We start from the raw sequence: 25,672 nt of genomic DNA, 5'->3' as shown, positions 1-25,672 counted from the left end.
ACTCAAGTGTTTTCTCTTCCCACCCTCTTCCTCTGAAGTGCTACCTTTCACACAGAATGAGAGACGGGGAGGGAGTGTGATACAGGCGTTGGATGAAATTAGTTATTGTGAGAGAATACTCTGATGGCAAATAAAAATACAGGACATCAGAAGTGAAGCTTCAAAGGCACTTTCAAAGAGCAGAAAGGGATGGAGCAGGAGATATGTGAAGTCTATGTAGGCAGTTTTAAATAGAATCGGAGGTTGCTGTTTCCGTAGCCACAGTTTCCGTAGCAACTTTGTCTCATATCTCCCATCTCCTCAGGAGCGCGTTGAGTGTCGGCTGCTGGAGGGCCGAGAGCGCCTCAGCCGGGTTCGTAGGAGTGCTGCGTCCACGGCGGAGCACACGGCGGCGGGCGGCTGCGAGGCCATGGACCGCCAACTGGGGGCGCTGTCCCAGGCTCTGGAACAGTGGGAGGGGGCCGCTCTGAGGGCCAGGGATGGCCTGGAGGGGGCCCTGGCCTCTGCTGCAGCCTCAGAGGAGGAATATGAGCGTCTGACCGCCCAGCTGGAGGAAGAGCTGAAGGAACTGGATGGACGTCTGGGGGGGTGGAGCCAGGAGCTGATCACAGCTGAGGGGCGGAGCAACGGAGAGGAGGCAGTGGAGGGATGGCGGCTGGCTAAGGTATGGTAACATGAGATTTAAATAAATGTCAGCTTAACGTTTTAATTATTCACTGTTGTTTACTCGTATTCACTGCTAACAATAGTTTATTAAAAAGTATTAATTATAAAAACTCTGTTCGACTGAGATTGGGGTTGGCGAGCTGTGATGTATAAAAAGCTGACAGTGTCCAATGTGCATGCACCGTACTATGTTAATTTTAGAGAAGGTGATTAGCATTGTTTAATGGAAAATACTCACAGGCAAACACATTTACACACACTTACACACTGCAGACATACATCCTCTGCATTTAGCTCTGCTTTCAGTAATTATCCATTCTATTTGTAAATCCTTAAAACAGATTAGTTTGTAAATCAGCTTTACTGGGATGACGAAAGAGTGACAGCTTCCCATCAATTTCCCTTGTTTTCTCCTCAATCTGTCTTCTGTCCTCTCTACCCCTCCCCCTTTTGTTTATTTTGTGCCATTATTTTCCACTATCTCTCCCTCCCAAGCATTCCCGCCTTTCAATTCCTTCCCTTTCCCCTTACTTGTTTGAAGTGTACAGTGATGTCTCTCTCGACCGCAGGGGTTATTTCTTAGATGCCCTCACTCCTCACCTCCCCTGCTGCTCTATTTCTAACCTCCACAGGATGTTTACAGTGGGACAATTTCTCTGTATTGTCAAGGCCATACCAGCATGCACACCCTCACTCTCCTCGGCGGGTTCCTTCAGCCATGCCTTTCTCTGGTTTCCCTCAATTTGGGGCTGTCAAAGAGCAGAGGAGGAGTCTCCCCCCTCCTCCGTTTCTCTCTCTCTCCTCCTCCTCCAGCCGGTTTCCTGTGTCCAGCCTTGTTTTCGTTACGCGCTCGTTTGTGTGCGTTTGAACCAATCGCGCATCTGTGACGGCTGACAGCTGAATTCCACTGGGAGAGAGCGTGAGAGAGTGAGAAGGAGGAAAAATGTGTGAGAGGCAATGAGTGCAAGGAGTGGGAGGAGGGAGCGAGAAAGAGGAGAGAGGAAGGAAGAGAAAGTAGAAGAGGAGGGAAGGAGAAGAGAGCAACGGTTACAGGAGAACAGGGGAGGAGGGAGAGTTGTGTGTATTGGTCATACGTCAGAAAGAGAACAAGCGAGCGAGAGTCATACACAGAGAGAGAGAGAGAGAGAGAGAGAGAGAGAGAGAGAGAGAGAGAGAGAGAGAGCTTTTACATATTTCATGGGACAGGATTTCATGACTGTGTGAGTGCAGAATGTGAGGCACGCTGAGGAGAGCGGGAGAACGTTATCCAAGGCTCCTTCCTGCCACACTGCGCGAAGAACAGAAATGCTATTGTACAAGCAACACTGTGAGTATGTGTTGGAGCGTGTGTGTGTGTGACAAGAGCTAAAAAGACGAAGACAGGGTATGAATAGGAATGCGAGTGCACTTATTGAAGGGTGTCATGCAGATCCGTTGGGTGCTTGTCTCTCCTTGTTACACACACACACACACACACACACACACACACACACACACACACACACACACACACACACACACTGAGCCAGCTGGTGTGTGTTTTGTGTTGTTTAGGATATACTGGAGGGCTTGCAGAGCGCCGAGCCGATGGCAGAGAAGTTGAAAGGACAACTCAACGACCTGGTGCGGTACTCCAGAGACCTGGGCTCACACTCTGACCGAGTCACTGCACTTATCAAACAGCACAACAGGTGAGAGGACATTTTTCTACTTAAGTGAACAGCGTGTTGTGGAAAATACTTTGGTGTTTGTTTTCCTTATGTGGATTTGAAATGAAACTGAGATGTGTTGGCTAAAGCTGGGTGATAACTTTATATTGCCATCTATGGAATGCATAACAGAAGAACATTGCTGCTTTGCATAAGGTTTTCACTTATATTTGCCATATCTTGCACGTAATGAGACCATGCATAACACATGTATTCATTCATTACCAAAACCACGGTAGAAGAAGCGCAGAGTCCTCCCCCAAAAAACACTGCTCACATGTCAGAGTGGGCAGGGCTTATTTGTATGAGAAGAGTGTGCTTGTGTGTGTGTGACCATCTCGCACAGAGAGTTGTTGTGACATGTATGTCAGCCAGACGAAGGCTAAAGGTGACAGAGAACAACCGAGCCACCAGTTGCTATGCGACATCCAAGCACCTTCCTTCACCTCTGCTTGTTCACGGTGTTTGTTAGTTTTTGTCCTTCTCCAGTTTAATTTTATGGAAGGCTGAGTGTAATTTGAGGGAAATATCATTTGGATGATTTTTTTCATGCCCTCTAATTGCCTGCTATTGTTCATTTGGTTTAACGCTTGCTTGTGAAACACGCCATGCCAAAAAAGACATGTGTGCACAAGTATAAACATGCTGTAGCATGAATTATTTATTTATTACATTTTCTCGAAATTTTGTAGATTACTGGGACAAAGCACTGTTACAAAAACATATTGGCAGACAACCTGAGTGAGGTCAACATGTTGGAGATGTTTTGGCGGGTAATTGGCTTTGGCTGCTGATTGGCAAAAACAGCACCCTTCCTCATTCAGACTTGGCCTGTGTGCTCTTAGCACCTGTCCTGCATTAAGCACTGTGGAAAGAAGAGCAAGGGGAAAGAGGTAGCACAAAAGTAGGGGGAAAGGAGATGGAGGTGGAAAAGGCAGTTTCAGAGCTCATGCCAGATTTTTGCCCATCACAGCAGAAAAAACTGCTTCTTCCAATCACATGCCAACCTCACTGTAATACCCTTTCGTGCTCTTATCGCATCATTAAAACTCAAGGGTGTTTGTGTGTGTTAGTGTGTTTAAATAGAAGGTTGTGTGGGTTTTTTCTTGTTTTTTTCATGCCTCCCTTGGGACAGTAACTCCTGCTCAAACAGCTGAGCACCTTGTAATCCTTTCCATCACTTCCAGACCCCCCCCCTTTAACCTTCACCCACTGCCCAATATGTATGAAACCCAACGACTCTTTTCCCTTTGTTGTCCTACTTGTGCAGATTTTGCATACTCTTAACAGTAAATACGTTTTGTTGGTGCAATTGAGGTTATATTTTTGCCTGTAGTATAAAGAAAAGGATGTTCCATATAGCGTCTGAGTTGTGGAGGTGGATGGATAGTAACGCATTTTATTGATGTCTTATCACAGACATTTCAAGCTTTCAATGTTTTCTAATAATTCCCTTACCTTTGCCATGCTGTAGTTGCCATGTACAAATAAAACAGCAAGTGAGAATTAAAACACTGACATGAGAAATGTTGCATTGAACTTAATAACAGGTTTGTCGCAAACGTCCAATATCAATGTTCTGTACTGTGTAGTTCTAGCTTTATACTCTGAGGGATATACTGTATAAACAATATAAATAATTCTGGACCCTGGTAACAACCAACTAAAATGTCAAAGTGTCCCTTTTAATATATAATTTTACTTCATTCTAACCTTTCCCTCACACACTGTATCCCTGCCATATCCCTTCATGCTCACCCTTTTTCTTAAAGCATCAATCTGTCAACCCCAGTTTTCTCTGTCTTGTCACCCCTGTGAACTCTTGCCCCACTCATATGTTGCCTCTCAACCACCTCCTACGCACCACCATCCCCCACCCCATTTGCCCCAATGCTCATTCCTTCCACTCCACCCGCTTTGCCATTTCTCCACCTGCCCGTTCTCAGCCCTGTTCATCTCCCAGGCTTCCCATTCGCCTCCTCCATGTACATGTACAGTATGTTAGCATCTGCACATGTCCTCTTTGTTTTGATGAGCACGTGGACAGTAGACGGCAAACACATCCTCTGGACCTAACCCCTTTCTTTCTTTGTTCATTTCTACTTGGACTTCAACTTGTGAACAACATGTTAAATCTTCTCTCTTGTCCTGCAGCCTCAGTCTACGGGCATCCAGGGAGTGTCAAAATAAGGAGCGTTTGTTGGAGCAGAGGTTCCGCGCAGCATTGAGAGACTTCCAACAGTGGCTGGTCAACGCCAAAATCAGCACCGCCAAATGCTTTGATGTTCCACAAAGTGTTGCCGAAGCCTCCACCGCTCTGCTCAGGATCCAAGTAAGAGATATATTTTTGTGGACATCTGTTCAATTCCTACTACGTTCTTAAAATAATGTTAACATAGAATTATGGTAAGGTGCCGTCCTTTTGGTCTGCACATTGCAGGTATCATTTTGAAGTCACACTGTTGTTCAGCCTGTGAGCTCCTACTGCTCTTCCCAGTTTTGATTCTCTTTATTGCTGCTTGAAATATAACGTGCATCACCTCCTGTTTCCCCAGGAAGGACAAACTAGACACAGAGCAGAAAATATACAAATTGAATCACATTTTGTATTCAGGGATAGAAAGTGGAAGACTTGATATTTATTTGCATGTCACTGAATATTGCTTGCAATCTATCCTTTAGAGAAAGACCTGCATTTTTAATAACTTGGGTTGCACAAAATATAATAAAACTCATTCATACTCGCATGTCTGACTGCCACCCAGAACCCAGAATGGCTTTATTGTCACACACTATTGCCCATTAGCTAGCTGAAATGAAGCAGTACGGATTTCAAATCAAGTTGCTGTATAGTGAATACGTTTAATTGATCCACTTACATAAACTAGTTGTTCTGTATTGATTGTTCACCTGTTGAAAGATATAAATCAACCCTTTTTTAATCAAAAATATTTGTGTTTGCTGCCACTGTTGCTTGTGAAGCTTTAAATCCTCAGTTCGGTTTACTCTAAATCGACTGTGACAAACCAGGGTTCATTTTAGTATCCTAGCATGGATTGAGCAGGCTTAGTAAAGATTGCTACTACAAAGGAGATTGCTGAAAGTGAAATGATGTAATAGTTAAAAAATCAATCCACTTTCAAGGGGGATTGCTCAAGGGGATGTCTGTATTGACATGCCCACTGTTGAGTGTCCTCTGGTGGGCTTGTCGGAGTGGCAGGACCTGCCAAAGGCTGCATAAGCTAAAAGTGGGCACAAAGCCAAGAGGGATAAGAGAAAGCTCCACAGCGGGGTCTCTGTGCCATTCTCTTTAAAATATCTGTGTGTTTCTCGTTCTGAGAAGACTGTGTCTTTCTATGAGAAGCTGGCAGGTGTATCAGTCTGGCAGACTCTTAAGAGCACCCCAGGGTCCTGGCCACGAGTCAGGTGCTGTCGTTTAAGGTGGTCCCCACATCCCTGCACCAGACCGTTAATTACCTCTCACACACCTGACCATGTACATCACTACATCACCACTAAGGAATTATGGTTATTGCTTTGAGCTGAGCTTAAATAGTAAGAGTAATTCAACATTAATAATGTGCAGAAACTGATTTAATTGCAACATATGTTATTCAGTGTGAGCAGTACTTTATCATGTAATCAACAGTCACACAAAGAGGGAGTTCAGAATGTCAAAATAACATACGGTTACTTTTAGAAATAATTTGACAAAAGCATATGTGCTCCTTCAGAAGTTTCTTGTGTAGCCTTAAGGATGAGCGGGAATGTCATAGGGTACATGGCAGTGAAGGAGAGAGGAATATTGAAGCGGAGCATGTTTTATTTATTATTGACTTGGAGAGGAATGTGGAACAATGTTTCCACATGGCTGACCTCCAGGAGGGCAAGCATGGGAGGGGCGGGGGCATCCATTGTGTCACTCTTAATTGGTAGTATACAGATACATTGGCAAGGGGAGAATGGTAAGTGTGAAGAAAACTGAATGAAAAGAGAAGAGAGAATGAAAATAAAGGGAAAGAGAGATAAAGAAATTGACTTTCTATGCCTGTTTTTGGCTGCACTGTACTAAGTGTGTGTGTGTGTGTGTGTGTGTGTGTGTGTGTGTGTGTGTGTGTGTGTGTGTGTGTGTGTGTGTGTGTGTGTGTGTGTGTGTGTGTGTGTGTGTGTGTGTGTGTGTGTGTGTGTGTGTGTGTGTGTGTGTGTGTGTGTGTGTGTGTGTGTGTGTGTGTGTGTGTGTGTGTGTGTGTGTGTGTGTGTGTGTGTGTGTGTGTGTGTGTGTGTGTGTGTGTGTGTGTGTGCGTGCGGAGTGCACAGATGGTGGAGTGGTCCCTGCTGCGCTACTGTCATCGACTCAGCTCTGAAGGAGGGGGTGTGTGTGTGGGTGTGTGTGTACATTTTATGTGGGTGGGTACAAGGAGCTATGCAAAAACCAACACATTTCAGCCTGGCTGTACTGTCCTAATCTGTGATAGCCTCCCCGGGTCAGCCCCCTCCTTCTGCCCACGCATATGGCTCAGTCTAATTACTGCTTTTGACAGTGTAAAGTGAGATCCCAGGACACAGGGGAAACAAATCTATTGGCCATGTAGAAAATGGCCATATTGATTTCAGTTAGCCATCAACTGTAGCATCAAAAGCGGAAGAAAAAACAAGTTGTCATTCAGTCCATTTTTCCCCTTTCACTGTCACACTCTCCTCCCTTTGTGTGTGTGTGTTTGTGTTAAATAGTCACAGTTCCTTTGTCTTTGTCTGTGTATCCCCACAGGAGTTTCTGAGTGACAGGGAGCATGGCCAGGCCAGGCTGAGTACAGTGGGGGCCAGCGGGGAGCTGCTGATGGCTGTGGTGTCCAAAGACAGGGTGGAGGGAATCAAGGCCAAGGTGGCAAACACCAGAGAAGACTGGACGAGCCTGATGAATAACCTGCAGCTGAGGGAGGATGCACTCAAGGTTAGTTCAAATGCAGCTTTGTTTGCATGCTGCTTTTTTGTCTCGTCTACTTTAAAAAAAGAAAAGACAATCTGCATCTCAAGGTTTCTATATCTTTAAGTATTGGTTAACAGTACAGAATTGGTGATGTAATGCATACAGATTGAACAATGTCTACATATTTGTTTACAGTTTGTGTCTTCTTCCTGTTGACCTTTTTACTCACTTTTTTTTATTTTGACTATCCACATAGAGAGATTTGGCTTGATATCGTATATCTATTGTCAGAGGACATACACACTAAACAAATGTCAACATGCTTTCTTGAATGGAGTTGTTTCAGTCTGTGTACAGGTAGTTTATTTAAGAAATTCTCTAGTAGTTTTTGACAACTTATGTGTACCATTTGTAGAACCTGCAGTCCCAGATGACGGAGTTTGAGGCCAGTGCTGAGCCTCTGCAGGACTGGCTGAACAGCACAGAGGTCAGAGTTCAGGAGAGCAGCGCCCGGCTACACGACCTTCCAGCCAAGAAACAGGAGCTCAGCAAACTGCAGGTATTGTGGAGCCAGAAGGCATGCAGTCACACTAGACTTGACGCCGTCTAGGCTCTTTAAACAGCAGATATCCTCACAATATTCTTCACAGCTGATCATTGCAGCCCTCTTAAAATGATATTACCCCTGTAATTATAGTGTAAATGAATGGGTCTATCTCCTACAGTAGCTTTACAGTTTTATTATAGCCACTCCTTAAAGCAATATATTTTTATGATGTATGATCGAATTCTGTTAAAATGCATTATGTCACACTGAGAGTGTGCCTTTTACACATTCCCAGTGTAATTTCTCTAATTTCCTCTCGTCACTGAAGTAAACCATTATTACACCAGAAATTGAATATTAAGTAGATTTCCCCAGGATGCTAAATAGTTGTAGTTCTCCATCAGATATGCATCCCTAAAGTGCAATCTCAAATCAGCTGGGAAAAGAGAAAGACCTAATTACATTTGTCGAGCACCACTGGATCAAAATAGAGCCTCGTCTTGACACAATAGTCGGAGGAAAAGTCCAGAAATCTAATTAATTCTCCGCCTGTCACAGCTGAAGCGCTGCGTGGCTAAAAGGCCCTTTTCAGGATGCGATAACAGTCTCTTCCATGTCTGGCAGAGACAAAAAAAAGAGAAACACGGAGCGTTCAAAAGATAAAACTGACAATAGAGAAAAAAACATATCAAGCCCATCTCAGAGCTCTGCCCTTATCTTTGTTGCTATTTTTGTATTTACTCGTCCCCCACTGTAGCACTTCTCCTTGCTGTCTTTTGTCAGGCCCTGCAAGCAATTACATTTTTCCCTCAGCACCTGAAGTGCAATACAATACAATACACGCAGGCTTCATTGTCTGAACCTGTGTTGGCCAAATCCTCCTTACCTTTTTCATATAAATACCCCATTTCCTTTTCAGTATTTTATCAGCCTTGTCCGCTTCCCCTCTGTTCTGAGCTGAAGTGTCTCACCAGATTACAGCATTTTCTTTTCAAAGATGAACATCAAGAGAAATACTTCTTTATCCATGTATTCCGATGTGTTCTTGTTTCTCTGTCTTTTCTTGTGACATGTTAACTGAACCATGTGTCCCTCCTCTGTGCCTCTCCCACCTCCCTGTCATCGCTTTCATGGTTTTTGTTGTTTTATTTTGTCCTTGACTTTATGCGGCCAACACACAACCATCCTCTCCTGTGTGCTCCATTTCGTCTCCCTCCAAACTGTGCTTACCCACATCCTATTGCTCCTTCATCTTTATTTCTCCAATTCCACCATCTCTTTTTCTCCTCCCGCTTCCTGCTGGTCCAGTGTGTTCTGGAGGAGAAGGCGGGTCGGGAGGCAGAGCTGGGCGGTCTCAGGGAAAGAGCTCATCGTCTCTGGGAGGGACAAGCAGCTGGAAAGGGCTTCGTCCACCGTGTATCCCAGCTGTCAGCACAGTACCTAGCCCTCAGCAACTTAACCAAGGTAACTCCTGGCCTTTACACTCCTTCCTTGTCGTTATACTGAGCTTCGGTCTAAAAAGAATGCTGCAGCATGCCGAAATGTGCTTGGCTTGATTCATGTGCTAAAAAACGATGGATCTTTCTGTCCAGCCACGTTGTTTACTGTTCTCTGCTATTTGCTGTGTCATGCATTATTCCCAGGTTTCTCATCAGTCACATATTCTGTAATCAGCTTGCCTTGGGGTAAAATATTGCACCCAGGAAAGTCATGGCATCTTCGGTAATTTACCTGAGCAGGACAATCCATTTTTCAACTCCGAAAGGTCCTCACAGCCTCATCAACATAAAAAAGACTAAGACTGTGGAGCTCGCCTTTTATCCACTGAAGCACTTTTAAAATGCCAGGGCTGAAATGTGTCAGTGCTTCAGAATCTGACCTTTTCACTTTTCACTGTCTTTTCTATAATTGTATACCGTGTAGTACAAAACATAACGGACCGCAGAGCACCATTGTCCTTCCTGAGGAAAATGGTGCTCTGTGGTCAGAAAATGAGAGTGCTCCATGATGAATGAGATGTATTTACTTTTCCAGCTAGCTAGAGTGGGGCTATTGTTAGGTCCTCTTCTCTGCCTGACATGGAAACAGGAATGAAATCTGTTTAAATTGCCACTTGTAGATTGTTATTGCCCCACTTTACGGATGTTAAAGATTTATGAGTGATTACTTCGAGCAAAATACATTGTGTTGATGCTGTAATTTTGGGGTGGGGAAGTCTCTGGAGATTTCAGTGAGTAAAAATAAGAGTGTAATCCCAAAAGCAAACAGAAATATATGAACACACTGTCGCAAATCAATTGTTTGTTTTCAACTTACCCGTTTCTCAGAACAGTTATTAGAAGAGTGTGTTTACAGTATTGTGCTCTGGTCTCTGAAGGATAAGGCCTCCAGGATTGAACGTATTGTCGGAGAGCACCGCCTCTTCTCTCAGGGCCTCAAAGAGCTCCAGGATTGGGTGTGTGAAGCCCAGAGGGTCCTCCACACCTGCAACACCACCACCACCACGGACAAGAGTGTGTTAGAGGACCGGATGTTACAGCTGGAAGTAAGGAGGGACAAGAAGGGTGGGGGAATATAACTCAGTTTTTAGAGATTAGACTATTGTTAAAATGTACAGCCCATAAAGACTGTTGATGTTTCCCCAGCAATACGCTTCCTTCAGAACATTTTCAGTGATGAAACATTTCAATTCCAAGCCCCAACTAGCTTTCCCAAGTGGTGTGATTGTTAGTATCGCTGTTGCAAACACAACATATTGCTTTCTGTTTTCCTTCAAGCCTAGGGACTTCTAACAATACAGGACACTGAAATTGGTTTTACTATACTTTGGTTTTCCCACTGACTGCCATTTCAACAACTGGGGACAGAAACTACAAAAAAAGTTTCATTGATTTTCTTCTTTTTTGGTTTAATGATGAGAGCTATCGATAGTTTCTGGGGAAAACAAAAGTGCTATCCCTTCCCTGTTTTATTCACACCATGGTTGCATTTAATTTGTGAGTTTAATCGGGCCTTCATCTTTCTGTGAAATCGTCCCAGTGGCAGATCAAATTGCATGGTGATATGAAAGGTTTACAGGGTACAAATCTAAACACTAATCATTTCGTCATTCTATTGCCGTTACATTGTGCATCAACATGAACAGATTTACCACTTGATACCAGGATTATCATTCCACTAGTATCTTGACACAGATAATTCAGTTTGAGACCGATGCATCAGACTAAATGATGTCAAGGATTCGTGCTGAGATTATAACTACTTGAAAATCCTCTTGCAATGCTTTGATGGTAAAAAGGTTTAGACTATAGATAGTTATTTTCTGTCTGATCACTCCCCTCTTTCTGCAGGCCTTGCTGGCTGCTCGTCAGGAGAGGGAGATCCAGCTAAAGATGCTCCTGACGCGGGGAGAAGCAGTCCAGAGGAACACTTCGGCTGAGGGGGTCCCGGTGATTCGCAAACAGATCCAGGACCTCAAAGACTCCTGGGACTCCCTGCTCTCTGCCTCCATTCAGTGTAAAAGGTTGTGATCATAAAGCAATCAACCTCTCAGTCAGTTGATAAATGGGACTGGGAACTGTCTAGTTTCACTTGATTGATTTCAGTTAGTTGAAAGGTTACGGGACAATTAGATTTAAATGCATGTGCATGTTTTGTGTTATGTTTGTTCCCTGTGTGTTAACTGCATTATGTTGATTTAACAGCCAGCTGGAGGGCGCTTTGTCGCAGTGGACCAGCTATCAGGAGGACGTGGGTCAGTTTGTGCTGTGGATGGACCGAGTCGAGGAAACACTTAGCTGCTCTGATAGACAGTACTCTGAGATGAGAGACAAGACCGCTAACCTGGGAAAGACCAAGGTATCCCATCGTGCTTTTAATGCCTAGCCTTAAAAAGCCAATTCTAGCAACAAGTCTGTTGTCCTGTTCTGTTTGTTCCTGGGCTTTCAAATTTCTTATTTTATCATATCTTGTTTTTATTCAGTCTTATGTGTGTGCAAATAAATGAAAAAACGTTTAACTCTACGAAACATTCACTACATCAGCAACTGTTTCGCCTGTTTCTTCAATTTTCAGCAGGATATTTTATTGTATAGAGCAGATGTAATGTTTGTTTCTAGTTAATATTTTTTCGGATAATTCGAAATGTGAAAAATCACTTTTATTTATTGAACTTCCTCCTCTAAACTCATGCAGTTACACCTATCATTCTCCAGAGCCTCCCGATGGAATTTCATGTAGTAAACTGAGTGTATTTTTGTGTTCTCATTTCATTCCAGCTTCTCTATGAAGAAGTACTGAGTCACAGCAGTCCTCTGGAGACCATTGCCACGAAGGGATCCAATATGGCTGAACACTACACTACCAAGCAGGAGGTGCAGCAGCTGCAATGTAGATACAATGCCCTCAAAGAAAAGGCCAAGGTACTCACGAAACAAAACAAATCATTATTTTTATTTTCCTCTGAAGGCATTTGAATAATATATTGATCCTGTTGTTTCATAAATATCAATAACATTCCCACAAATGACTTAGTTCAATCATTGAGTTTCAAAAAATTAAAGCCAGTAGTCATGGAATTATTCTTACAAATATCTACTATTGCTGTGTTTGAACAGATGTAACTCTTCTTTCCACCAATTTCTTCAACCTGTTTTGCAGAATGCAGTCGGTAAGGCCAAAGGGCTGGTGCTGGTCCATCAGGAATATCAGAGGGGCTTACATGTGTTTGAGGACTGGCTGGAGCAGGAACAGGCCACTCTGGCCTCGTTGTCCCACCCTGAGGGAAACGTGGAAACACTAGAGAAGACACTGCGAGAGCTACGGGTACAGACATCATGGAGTGTTGTGCAAGACCCTTGACCTTTAATGTCAAACTCTTCAATCACACTGTTTCTTACCTTTTTTATTTCTCATGTAGCTCCTGCAGGAACACTGCTCAAACGGCCAGTCTTTGCTCTCCTCTGTGCTGAGCAGCAGAGAGAGGGTAATCCCCTGGGGTATACCTCAGATCGAGGACCGAGCGCTGGACACCGCTCAGAGGGAGTGGGGGGCCTACCAGGGTCGCCTGGAGGAGACCCAGACCCAGCTGAGCTCCACGCTGACCAGACTGAGGCAGATGGGCCAAAGGTTCCTGAGCCTGGCCCAGTGGCTGCAGGAGATGGAGAAGGTGGCAAACCTCAGAGGTCATCGGAGGTCAGACAGAGGCACCAAAGAGACTCAGCTGAAGAAACTCAAGGTCAGAGAAAGATTTCAAGTCCATGCTATGTGATATGCTGTTTTTAATAATTTGTGCAATTGTCAGTGGTTTAATTATATTTTAACAAAGCACTTTCAGTTGATGTATTGTTTCACGCCAACTTTTTAGTCTTTATTTTTTTACTTTGAAGCCCTTTCCTCATAAAGGCACAATATGTAGGAATTCACCCTAGAAACAATGTATATACAACACGTACAATGTTCTAGCTTGTATCTGGTGTTTCTGCAGAGATCTTGCCTGCATTTTTGTCTTTTCATTCATTGCTAAAAAATTGTTTCAGATTTTTCTTTGACTAGCAGTGACACCATGTCAGTTCATTCAACATTACATCAATTTATTCTACAAAAAATCTCTAAAAGATAGGATCTTGCCTTTCAAAATCCCAGGGCCTTCCAGTAATATACATCACATTTCCTGCTTAGACACACACTCCACTGACAACAACATTTGAAAGAAAAGAAAACAGCAGGGGGGGAATATTTCCCTACAGGGTCACCTCCCTTTGGAGCTTCCTGTCTGTCAGGATTTTCCTGCCCTGCATTTAGTGGACACACACACACACACACACACACACACACACACACACACACACACGCACGCACACACACACACACACACACACACACACACACACACACACACACACACACACACACACACACACACACACACACTCACACAACAACATCACACGCACGCACACACATACCCCTTGACCCCATGTCTTTTTTGGGGTGTGATGTGTTATTTCTTGTTTGCCCTTTTATTTCACTCAAAAAAACCTAATTTACATTTAAATCATGAATATTGTTGTCTGTATTTCACTATTATCACACTAATTATATATTGTTCTCCTTGTCCCATTTGAACAGGGGAGTCTTGAGGCGGTGCTTTCGCGGCAGGGAGAAGTCGACGGCCTCTCCTCTCTGGCTCAGCAGGTTCTGGAGGAAACCTACATCAGTAGTCGTGTCAGCGTTACTGCCACCCAGCTCACTGCCCGCTACCATTCCCTGCTGTTCAACATACAGGTTAGGCATCGTCTGTTGTCTATAAATTGTGCGTATTTAAGTATATATTTATACATCATATATATACTCTGTAGAGTTTGAAAAAAATCATCTTTTTCCTGAGAATATTAATATAGAAGTTTGACTTTCTGTCCAGTTCTTCCTTGTTATTTCAACGCGACTATGATTTAGCAGTGATATGTAGTTGTACAATGTGATTTATGGTATGTAAGGCAATATCTATAAGTCACTGTGACCTATATCAACAGCTTATATCAACACCCTTATAGAATACATGATGATTACTATTTTCTTTTAATACCCTTTTATTATTAACAATGACTGTATATTGGGTCTTAAAAATGAACTGGTGGACAGGAAGTCCAAACTTGTGCAATCTTTAATTTCCTGTCCACAAGAACTTTTTCCTGGAAGATACTACCTGCCATTATAAGTAAAAAATAGCTAAACATAAAGCCAACATATAGTCATTATGGGCTGGGTATAGGTTTAATCCCTTTTGCAATATACTCTCTCAATGGTAAAGATAAGAGGAATGTGAGCTGTGTGTGTTGCCACTGGGGTCTCTGCCCACAGTGGGATCTCACACATGGTTATCTCTCACCATGGAACTTGCTCCAGTGAGGGTATGGAGTCTTTGTTTCTGTAACACCCTATTGAAGTAGCTTTGAGAGTTATGCCTCTGAGCCCAGCCTGTGTTGCTCTGTATACTCAGATCCGGCCTCTCTATTTGTCTGCTCCTCTGGGGGGGGGGGGGCTAAAGGAAAATCAATGGGGCTTCTCTGGTCTGGGGCTAAGGCTGTAATCAAACGCTACAGAAGGCAATCTCACACTTGGCACCAGGAGTGGAAAAGCTTTGCCTTCACTCCATCGATTTTTACACCTTCACTAACACATCTGAGTTTTGGGGTGTGTGTGTGTCTCCCCCCTCACTCTGTGATACCCACACCCCTTCCTTCCTCTCTCAAAATTGACTCAAGCATGCATATACTTACATTCAGTGCCAGTGTATGCAGACACATGACATCCCTCTCATACCAAGGATGCTTGTAATTATCCTCTGTGAAGTGGGGGGCAGATAGGCTTGAGGTAGGAAGCTGTTACCTCTGTCTATTCAGAAAAGGTGTGCACTCAGCACTATATGCTAATTGGGGCTTCTCGCCACAGGATTTGCAAGTTGAGTGAATAATGTGTCAAACCTGCTAGAAACCCTCTCCGTTCTCATGCTGCTATTGACTCAACATCTCAGTCAAGTGGATAATATGTCAAAAACATAAAAACCCCTCTTCACCTTGTATGGATGCTATTGACATTCTGCAGATGAATGGAGAGAGAAGTGGATATTTTCTGTTTTGATAGAGGATCAGAGAGCTTTTGGTCCTTTGTGGCCAAGATAAAACAGCCCACAACTTAAAAGAAAGAAACTCAGACCATGTTTCCTGAATTTCCCCCTGACCAAATACAGTCTGAAGAGTCTCACAAACAATTCTAACGTGTGAAACAAAATGCGAAATACTTTCTAAGGGTATCAAACTATGTCTATTCAATTGTTCTAAAAAAAATGTATTGGTGTTGTCTCTTTTTTTTTTTTTTACATTTGTTACGCTTTATTTCTGACTTCTCATCAAATGTATTTCAGGACACCATCAAGCAGCTTCAGGAGGAGCTGAAGAGCATCGAAGAGGCTGAAAATCTCTGCATATCCTTCACTGACTGGCTCAGCTCCACGCAGAACAGCTTCACAGCGTTAACTAACAGTTCTGAATCTCTGGACCGGGTCGCCATGGACAAGAAGATGAAAAAAATAGAGGTATTGATAAACCCACATCTGTTCTTGCGTGGATACAGTAGAGTGTTTCATTGTCACAGTTCTGAAACCTGATATGCCAGTTAAGTATTTGGATACAATGTGCAGAGTAGTGCTTAATACACCTCCCTGAACAGGTTGCAATAAATCAGCACAGACGTTGGATGATAAATTGATGAGTTAGCAAGACTCCAGGCTGTAGTGGAGAATTTGAGCACCAACTCATATGAGTCGATTATCCAAGCCAGCAAAAATGTCCTTGTGCAATCTTGTTTTCTGCCAAGCAACATACGGTACCTGTTAGAGTCATCAAGGGTCCAGATTTCTTTGGCAGATCAAATGTGCTTACCCAGTAAAAATATGCATGAAGCTCTCAAAGCATTCAGTATACCTATAATATGTGGGTAGATCTCTAGAAACTCACTCTAGTGGCATCATTTTAACAGTTTGTCTTTGTGCTCTTTTTGTGGCATAGCCAGTGGTGGAGAGTAGCCCTGCACAAACATGCAATAAATAGAAAATCCACACTATGGTTTTGCTTGGCATAGTTCCTATCGAGTGTGTAAAGGATTGGAAGAGTATGTGTGTATCGATCCGCTCTTTATGAAGACAAAGCGAGTGCCGCTTTAGAGGAAGTGTGGTAGCAGGGAAGAGACCTCCCACGGTGAAGAAGAGGAAGAAGAAGCGCCAGTGTCAGGAGCCTGCTGGCACAGACACTGTAATTGATGCAGGGCCCTTACCGCTTCACATAACACACACACACGCACACATCACCAAACCTATCCAAAGTGCTAACTAACAAGCTGCAGCAAACTCTGAAACCCGTGAATCCTCAGTGATTTCACACGTTTTTCCACTGCTTTTCTTCTACATCTCATCTCTCTTTGTCTTCTTCACACGCATACACACACATCAGAAACACATCAATACACATTTACAATACATCATCTGGTATGGGCTTTGCAGTGATCCTTGTCTGGGATCGATGCTCTGTCTCTGCAGAGGGACTGAAGACATGCTGTCGCCACATGTGTCCATCCAGCACTGCAGATAATGCGCCGGTGCTTCATCACTTACTCATTCGCCCGTGGTGAGAGCTTTTCAGAGAGCTGCCTGTGATGATTATACATTGACTCAAAGACCAGTAGTCAATAGCTGTGTTAAGGACCATTGGCTGGATTTAGACTCTGAGTTGCAAAAATATGAATCATATAGTATTGTTGCCCACTGCTTGGCTCTGAAAATGAACATGTAATGATATAGTATATATATATATTAGGGCTGTCAAACGATTACAATTTTTTAATCAGATTAATCACAGCTTAAAAATTAATTAATCATGATTAATCACCATTCGAACTATGTCCAAAATATGCCATTTATTTATGTATATTGTTGTGGGAATGGAAAGATAAATGAAAGAAGGCGGATATATCCATTTAACATACAGTAGGCCTATCTATCTGCATGTCAAAATGAAAGACAACCCACACACCTATCAATCATCAAACCGTGGGGTCTTAATTCATTACGTGTTGATTTCTATCAACGGGGGAGTACTTCAGGAAAGTCGACAGGGGGGGGGGGTCTAGTGGAGTACTTCGTGACCACAGAGTGTGAACGTTGTGATCAGCTGTTTTAGCGCAGTTCTCCAGTAAAGGGGGGAGTCTCCCTCCGCAGCCGGTTGGCGTAGTTTTGGCACAGTTCCGTTGTACAGACCGACGTTAACAGCAGCCCTGTCTGTGCACACGGAGACCGACTCTGTCGTCCGGTGATCTAACCGCCTTCTGGAAAAGCTTCACAAGTACGTCGGTACGCAAATGCGCTTTGTGACACAAGTGACGGTACGCATTTCAGATTACGCACATAACCTGCGTACCAGTTATGTGCACCCCTGTACTCCAGAGCCATTTAATAGAAGAGTTACGACATCTCCGTTCACTCCAATGGACCACTTTTTTACAGCAATGGCGGATCGTGGAGCCTCTCAATCGTTCCCCGGAAGTTAGCGCCAAGGCTGGCAGAGCTGTGGAGTTGCTGCATAATAGACCGTTCGTGACGGACTTTTAAAGGTAAGAAGAAGTTTAAAGATTTATATTGCGGATATTATCAGTACATCTGATTCAAATGAACATGTGTATTAAAGGATGTCAGTGGATTATCCCTAAATTAGTAGATTTAGGGAACGTTTACAGATAACAGATCAAGCTAGCATACCGAAGCAAGTTAGCAACACACGTTGAACAGCCTTTTAATTGTAAATTCCGTTCTCTCTGTCATTTCGTCCAACATGTTGAATTAGAGAAGAGGGGCTTCTAAACGGGATTGTATGCGGGGGTGGAGGGAGTTAAATATTAGATAAATATAACTTTGGTGCGTGTAAGAGTGAGTGTTTTTAGCAGAGCCATATTGTGTCCTTGTGATTCTGTTGATTATTACCTGTCTGTATAATGTTACAGCACAGCTGATTTTGGATTGATGGCAAAGGGAGAGGGACTTAAGTGAGAGTGAAAACACAAGGTACGTTTAATACTACTGTTTTATATAAGTAAACACGTTATCTCCCCAAGGCAATAGGTGTGCTATATAGGTGTGTATAACCCTTTCTCCTGTCTGTTACTCCCTCTCTCAGCACAATAACCAGAGGGGGGTTCAATGGAGCCTGAATACCTGCACTGAGACCCTCACCCTGCACCCTGAGTCTCAACTCTCAGTGTTTTTCAAGCCTTTCCCTGTTTTTTTGTATTAAACAAAACATTAAGCTTTCCCAATGGTGTGGTTTTCGTTTTGTGAAAAAGTGCAAATGCAGTGTTTGTATATAAATCACATATTTTGGTGCTGTTGGTCGTGAAATTGCTCCTGCTGACTTGAGCCAGCCATTTTTTCCTCCGCTCTGTGTCAGTGGGGAAGCCGTACATTCGTACTCCTTTCTCTGAGCGATTTGAGCATCCCCAGGCAGCACAGCAAACCATGGTGGCGACTAGGAGGCAGCACAGCAAACCAGGTCAACACGGAGGAAAAGGCACCGACAAACTGCATGATATGCTATTCAATGTTTATTGAATTCCATGTATTTGCAATGGATGTTCCTAAAGCAACACATTTAACATCATCATCATATCCTGTCGGTCTCCTGTCCTTTCTGAAAGCCATAAAGACGACATTAGTCATTTAGATAACTTGTGTCCTCAATTACCAGGGGATTACTGAAACTACCATGAATTTAAGAAAATGGTAGAAATGAATCCAATCTGAATTTTAAAGCATTACTTTAGATCCCCTCCCTCTAAATGTATCAATAAACATTAGAAAGTGATCCTCCTGACTACCATACAAGTTTAAGAAGATAATATTGGTTTGAAAGAATTCAAAGCTATAAATAAACAGCAACAGGCTCTTTAACCAAGGCACTGTTAGTAACATGTAAACTAGTTGTTCACACTAATCCTAATATTATCACTTAATATTAGCAAATTCGATTTTATTTTTGAAAACATATTGATGTAAATACATACACATATCGATTTGTTGTATAAATATTGCAAATCAAAACCTTTATTCACTAATAATTAACAAAAATCGTAGTTCTATCTCCTGTTTTCAATGCATTCACATTGCCCGCCATGAACTTCCGGGGATCGATCCTCGTCTACATGAACCACGTGACGATAACCGTTTTTGGACTTCCGGTGTCGTAACTCTTCTATTAAATAGCTCTGGCTACACCCATACCAAGAAATGGCTTAGCCCCACCATGAAAAATGATGTTAAAGTAAGCAAAATAAAGTCTGCCAACTCGCGCGGAGTAAATTGCACAGACAGCAGTTAGTAAGATTGATTTCAGTAGCCACGGTTTTGAAAACTTTTGTCACGTAGTGATCGTCTTCTCAATAGAACATCTTTGGCGTGGTGTTGTTGCAGGAAGTCCCGACGGAGAATACTTTTGCTGGAGTACAGCAGCGCCATATAGATAGAAGAGTTATGACACCGGAAGTCCAAAAACGGTTATCGTCACGTGGTTCATGTAGAGCAATGTGAATGCATTGATAACAGGAGATAGAACTACGATTTTTGTTAATTATTAGTGAATAAAGGTTTTGATTTGCAATATTTATACAACAAATCGATATGTGTATGTATTTACATCAATATGTTTTAAAAAATAAAATCGAATTTGCTAATATTAAGTGATAATATTAGGATTAGTGTGAACAACTAGTTTACATGTTACTAACAGTGCCTTGTTAAAGAGCCTGTTGCTGTTTATTTATAGCTTTGAATTCTTTCAAACCAATATTATCTTCTTAAACTTGTATGGTAGTCAGGAGCATCACTTTCTAATGTTTATTGATACATTTAGAGGGAGGGGATCTAAAGTAATGCTTTAAAATCCAGATTGGATTCATTTCTACCATTTTCTTAAATTCATGGTAGTTTCAGTAATCCCCTGGTAATTGAGGACACAAGTTATCTAAATGACTAATGTCATCTTTATGGCTTTCAGAATGGACAGGAGACCGACAGGTGACTATCAAAGGACTAGCAGCAGCAGCATGATGATGATGATGATGTTAAATGTGTTGTTTTAGGAACATCCATTGCAAATACATGGAATTCAATAAACATTGAATAGCATATCATGCAGTTTGTCGGTGCCTTTTCCTCCGTGTTGTCCTGGTTTGCTGTGCTGCCTCCTAGTAGCCACCATGGTTTGCTGTGCTGCCTGGGGATGCTCAAATCGCTCAGAGAAAGGAGTACGAATGTACGGCTTCCCCACTGACACAGAGCGGAGGAAGAAATGGCTGGCTCAAGTCAGCAGGAGCAATTTCACGACCAACAGCAACAAAATATGTGATGTAATTATATACAAACACTGCATTTGCACTTTTTCACCAAACGAAAACCACACCATTGGGAAAGCTTAATGTTTTGTTTAATACAAAAAAACAGGGAAAGGCTTGAAAAACACTGAGAGTTGAGACTCATGGTGCGGGGTGAGGGTCTCAGTGCAGGTATTCAGGCTCCATTGAATCCCCCTCTGGTTCTTGTGCTGAAAGAGGGAGTAACAGACAGGAGAAAGGGTTATACACACACAGCACACCTATTGGATGGGAAATGCCTTGGGGAGATAAGGTGTTTACTTATATAAAACAGTATTAAACTTACCTTGTGTTTTCACTCTCACTTAAGTCCCTCTCCCTTTGCCACCAATCCAGAATCAGCTGAGCTGCAACATTATACAGACAGGTAATAATCAACAGAATCACAAGGACACAATATGGCTCTGCTAAAAACACTCACTCTTACACGCACCAAAGTTATATTTATCTAATATTTAACTCCCTCCACCCCCCCGCATACAATCCCGTTTAGAAGCCCCTCTTCTCTAATTCAACATGTTGGACGAAATGACATAGAGAGAACGGAATTTACAATTGAAAGGCTGTTCAACGTGTGTTGCTAACTTGCTTCGGTATGCTAGCTTAATCTGTTATCTGTAAACGTTCCCTAAATCTACTAATTTAGGGATAATCCACTGACATCCTTTAATACACATGTTCATTTGAATCAGATGTACTGATAATATCCGCAATATAAATCTTTAAACTTCTTCTTACCTTTAAAAGTCCGTCACGAACGGTCTATTATGCTGCAACTCCACAGCTCTGCCAGCCATGGCGCTAACTTCCGGGGAACGATTGAGAGGCTCCACGATCCGCCATTGCTGTAGAAAAGTGGTCCATTGGAGTGAACGGAGATGTCGTAACTCTTCTATTAAATAGCTCTGGGTGTAGCCAGCGCCAGCGCCATATAGATAGAAGAGTTACGACACCGGAAGTCCAAAAACGGTTATCGTCACGTGGTTCATGTAGAGCAATGTGAATGCATTGATAACAGGAGATAGAACTACGATTTTTGTTAATTATTAGTGAATAAAGGTTTTGATTTGCAATATTTATACAACAAATCGATATGTGTATGTATTTACATCAATATGTTTTAAAAAATAAAATCGAATTTGCTAATATTAAGTGATAATATTAGGATTAGTGTGAACAACTAGTTTACATGTTACTAACAGTGCCTTGTTAAAGAGCCTGTTGCTGTTTATTTATAGCTTTGAATTCTTTCAAACCAATATTATCTTCTTAAACTTGTATGGTAGTCAGGAGCATCACTTTCTAATGTTTATTGATACATTTAGAGGGAGGGGATCTAAAGTAATGCTTTAAAATTCAGATTGGATTCATTTCTACCATTTTCTTAAATTCATGGTAGTTTCAGTAATCCCCTGGTAACTGAGGACACAATCTAAATGACTAATGTCATCTTTATGGCTTTCAGAATGGACAGGAGACCGACAGGTGACTATCAAAGGACTAGCAGCAGCATATGATGATAATGATGATGTTAAATGTGTTGTTTTAGGAACATCCATTGCAAATACATGGAATTCAATAAACATTGAATAGCATATCATGCAGTTTGTCGGTGCCTTTTCCTCCGTGTTGTCCTGGTTTGCTGTGCTGCCTCCTAGTAGCCACCATGGTTTGATGCGCTGCCTCCTAGTAGCCACCATGGTTTGCTGTGCTGCCTGGGGATGCTCAAATCGCTCAGAGAAAGGAGTACGAATGTACGGCTTCCCCACTGACACAGAGCGGAGGAAAAAATGGCTGGCTCAAGTCAGCAGGAGCAATTTCACGACCAACAGCAACAAAATATGTGATGTAATTATATACAAACACTGCATTTGCACTTTTTCACAAAACGAAAACCACACCATTGGGAAAGCTTAATGTTTTGTTTAATACAAAAAAACAGGGAAAGGCTTGAAAAACACTGAGAGTTGAGACTCATGGTGCAGGGTGAGGGTCTCAGTGCAGGTATTCAGGCTCCATTGAATCCCCCTCTGGTTCTTGTGCTGAAAGAGGGAGTAACAGACAGGAGAAAGGGTTATACACACACAGCACACCTATTGGATGGGAAATGCCTTGGGGAGATAAGGTGTTTACTTATATAAAACAGTATTAAACTTACCTTGTGTTTTCACTCTAGCCTACCCCAGCCATACCCTGGCGCTGCCACTGGTGGCACGTATGGGTCGGGCCATTCTGCACATGCGTTAAATGCGTTAAATATTTTAACGCAATTAATTCAAAAAAATAATTACCGCCGTTAACGCGATCATTTTGACAGCACTAATATATATATATAGTAGTAGATTTTTCAGAAGGCTGAACAGAATCATGTTTCAACTTGAAGAGGGCAATATTGTAGTTTTGTGCATTTTAATTGCAACATTGTTACGTATTTCCCATATTCTGTGCCAACTCATTGAATATTCATATTTTCACTTTTTTTCAATGTAGTTGTTTTATTTTTTGCTTTATAGAGTAGTTTCTTCCCTAGAGTGCTCCGTAGAGCGTCCTACACTCACTGTCTTCTACAGAAATTGTGCACAGGGCAAAATGCAAAAAAGGGTGTCTCTTCCTAATTAAGCCCCCCTGACGCCTTCCCCTTTCATATTTTTCATAAATGTTCAAGGTCATTTCCCCCTTAAGATTTCTGCCTTATGCATAATACAATATTCTCTGTGCTGCATACAGTACCATACATTCAAAACAGAGACACAGTGACAGCAGAGCTAAATGCTGCTCACAGGGTCACCTTAGTAATGTTTTTCCTCTGTTAATATTAGAGTGTTTACTGATGAGCATGGTTGTCAGTGCCAAAGTATATGTATTACAGTAGATAATGAAGCCTGAGAACTGATGCAGAATAAGAAACAGAATCACTATCGCTCATCATTTACACCGAGTGCAAGAGACACTTGACATAAATAATTGGTGGTGACAGTTTACAGCATTAAGGGCACACACTGTTCAGGATCTCAGTTCACCAGATCTACAGTCGACTGCTGTATCATAGTATTATCACCGTTCAATTAGTATGAGTTTAAGCAGCTTTCCAGCTTATGTTTGTAGAAAATTGATAAATATTTCTTGAATATTTAACATTTTAAAGGAAGATTTTGCGCAACCTACATTTTAAAACATTAATTTCAATAGTCAACTTAGAAAACCCATACATATGCAGGAAATGAGTAAAATTAGATTTCTCTGCAGCATGCATCGTGCATGCTCCGGTCACATGTGCAGCCAATGTACCTGCCAACACTACTGCACTGTCTGAGCCTAAGGACTACATCCATTCAGGGAAGTTTTGGTTTTATTACTTTAGTGAACATCTAACTAAATCTATGATATCATTTAGTTAATAAGGAGATTATAGCCAAGAGACAAGTACACTCTTTATATCTTCTAAACATCTACTGCTAGTTTTTGTTAGCTGTTAGCATGTGGGGTGTAGCTTGATTGAGCATGCTAACTAAGGAGTTTTAAATAATTTAAAGATTTGAATTAATTAATTATTATAAAAAAGTTCTCTTTATAACTTAGGTGGTGTATTCTAATTGAAAAATTCCTTACAACCCATATTTAAATGTTTAAAGTTCGCACAGACATTTTCAGCTAAAAGTGCTTCTCCCCTTATGGGTAGTGGTTGTTGATGGTTAGCTAACCATGGATTTATTTAGCAAATTATGGAATTGTGTCTATTTGATATGGTAGTTATTTCGTGCTGAAATATGACATGGTTAATAGAGCCTGAGCAGATAACCCCTTTATTTCCATTGAATTCCTTTAAAGTTTTTCCATTTATTATTTCCCGGATTGTGCAACTATATTAAGGTGACCAGATTTTCAGAATTAAAACCGGGGACATTTTGAGTTTTGTGGTCAATAACATATCCAATTTTCTTCACTGTTAAAGAAAAAAGGGGGATAATTCTGGTTCAAAGTAATTCGAACATTTGAACTGTTGGATACAAACAGAAGGAAGATAGCTCATATGAGACTTCAAAGGTCTTTTATTTTGAAACTATACATCAGATTGTCCAGATTCTCTCTGAGTGACTAGATGGGGTGTCCTGCTATCACCCTGGAGTGAAATAAGTCTTTGATACTGGATAGATTTTGTTTTATTCTTATCTAAAAACAGAGGGATGATAGCTAATATATGAGACTTCAAAGGTCTTTTATTTTGAAACTCTACATCAGATTGTCCTGATTCTCTCTGAGTGACTAGATGGGGTGTCCTGCTATCACCCTGGAGTGAAATAAGTCTTTGATAATTTGACAGTTTTTTATTTATTCTTGTACAAAAACAGAAGGAAGTTAAATAAGTATTTTATTGAAGTGAAATAAGTATTTTATTGAATTCGAATGACTCTTTGATTATGGACGATTTACATTAAATAATAATCAAAATATAGATGGACAATAGATCTAATTTGATATTTTAAACAGCATACATTTTAAATTGTGCTTCAGAAAGTAATGTTATTTTAGGAGTGTTGTGAGATGGTGTCAACATCAATTGAAATTAGTCACCCAGTGGAAATGTCAGATATGTCTTCATAACTGTATCCTTACATTAATTACATTCACTCAGTTATAATGTGGTAGTTTATACGTAGTTTTTTTTTATTATTATTGATCACATTATATAGTACATATTTCTTAATTTAAGCTCCAGTATATATTAATATGTTTGGTGTGTTTTTTAGGTATATTTGTTATTGACCGAGTAAACGCTTACATTTTCAAGGCCTCTACCGTAATGCATCGGATATTCGCGCACCGCAATACAACGTGCGGGCTGGCTTGAGT

The 25,672-nt window shown here is 41.7% G+C and overlaps 1 protein-coding gene and 2 long non-coding RNA genes across 4 annotated transcripts in view; 2 read left to right on the top strand and 1 right to left on the bottom strand.

Moving 5' to 3' along the window:
- Positions 1-25,672, top strand: part of LOC117440197 (nesprin-1-like) — a 103,358-nt gene that overhangs the window by 17,564 nt on the left and 60,122 nt on the right. Inside the window, exons 31-44 of one of the 2 annotated variants that reach the window (XM_034076490.2) lie at positions 305-664; positions 2,221-2,357; positions 4,530-4,707; positions 7,144-7,326; positions 7,718-7,861; positions 9,158-9,313; positions 10,227-10,394; positions 11,200-11,372; positions 11,554-11,707; positions 12,127-12,270; positions 12,509-12,673; positions 12,768-13,085; positions 13,979-14,134; positions 15,774-15,944. In XM_034076490.2, the coding sequence (XP_033932381.2) occupies positions 305-664; positions 2,221-2,357; positions 4,530-4,707; positions 7,144-7,326; positions 7,718-7,861; positions 9,158-9,313; positions 10,227-10,394; positions 11,200-11,372; positions 11,554-11,707; positions 12,127-12,270; positions 12,509-12,673; positions 12,768-13,085; positions 13,979-14,134; positions 15,774-15,944 (2,607 nt within the window). Of the gene's footprint in view, positions 1-304; positions 665-1,585; positions 1,994-2,220; positions 2,358-4,529; positions 4,708-7,143; positions 7,327-7,717; positions 7,862-9,157; positions 9,314-10,226; positions 10,395-11,199; positions 11,373-11,553; positions 11,708-12,126; positions 12,271-12,508; positions 12,674-12,767; positions 13,086-13,978; positions 14,135-15,773; positions 15,945-25,672 lie in introns of those variants that run through there. The other variant, XM_034076489.2, reaches the window with a different exon arrangement.
- LOC139433019 (uncharacterized) lies at positions 17,883-18,707 on the top strand. The gene is made up of 3 exons (XR_011642583.1): positions 17,883-18,013; positions 18,401-18,461; positions 18,574-18,707. It is a non-coding gene; the product is annotated as an uncharacterized lncRNA (long non-coding RNA).
- LOC139433018 (uncharacterized) lies at positions 20,934-21,615 on the bottom strand. Its single transcript, XR_011642582.1, has 3 exons — positions 21,560-21,615; positions 21,108-21,168; positions 20,934-20,991 (listed from the first exon to the last, which is right to left on the bottom strand). It is a non-coding gene; the product is annotated as an uncharacterized lncRNA (long non-coding RNA).

This window comes from Pseudochaenichthys georgianus, chromosome 24 (assembly GCF_902827115.2).
Source record: "Pseudochaenichthys georgianus chromosome 24, fPseGeo1.2, whole genome shotgun sequence".
NCBI classification, from domain to species: Eukaryota; Metazoa; Chordata; class Actinopteri; order Perciformes; family Channichthyidae; genus Pseudochaenichthys; species Pseudochaenichthys georgianus.
Note: the sequence above shows the minus strand (reverse complement) of the source record. Positions and strands in the feature narration are given on the sequence as shown.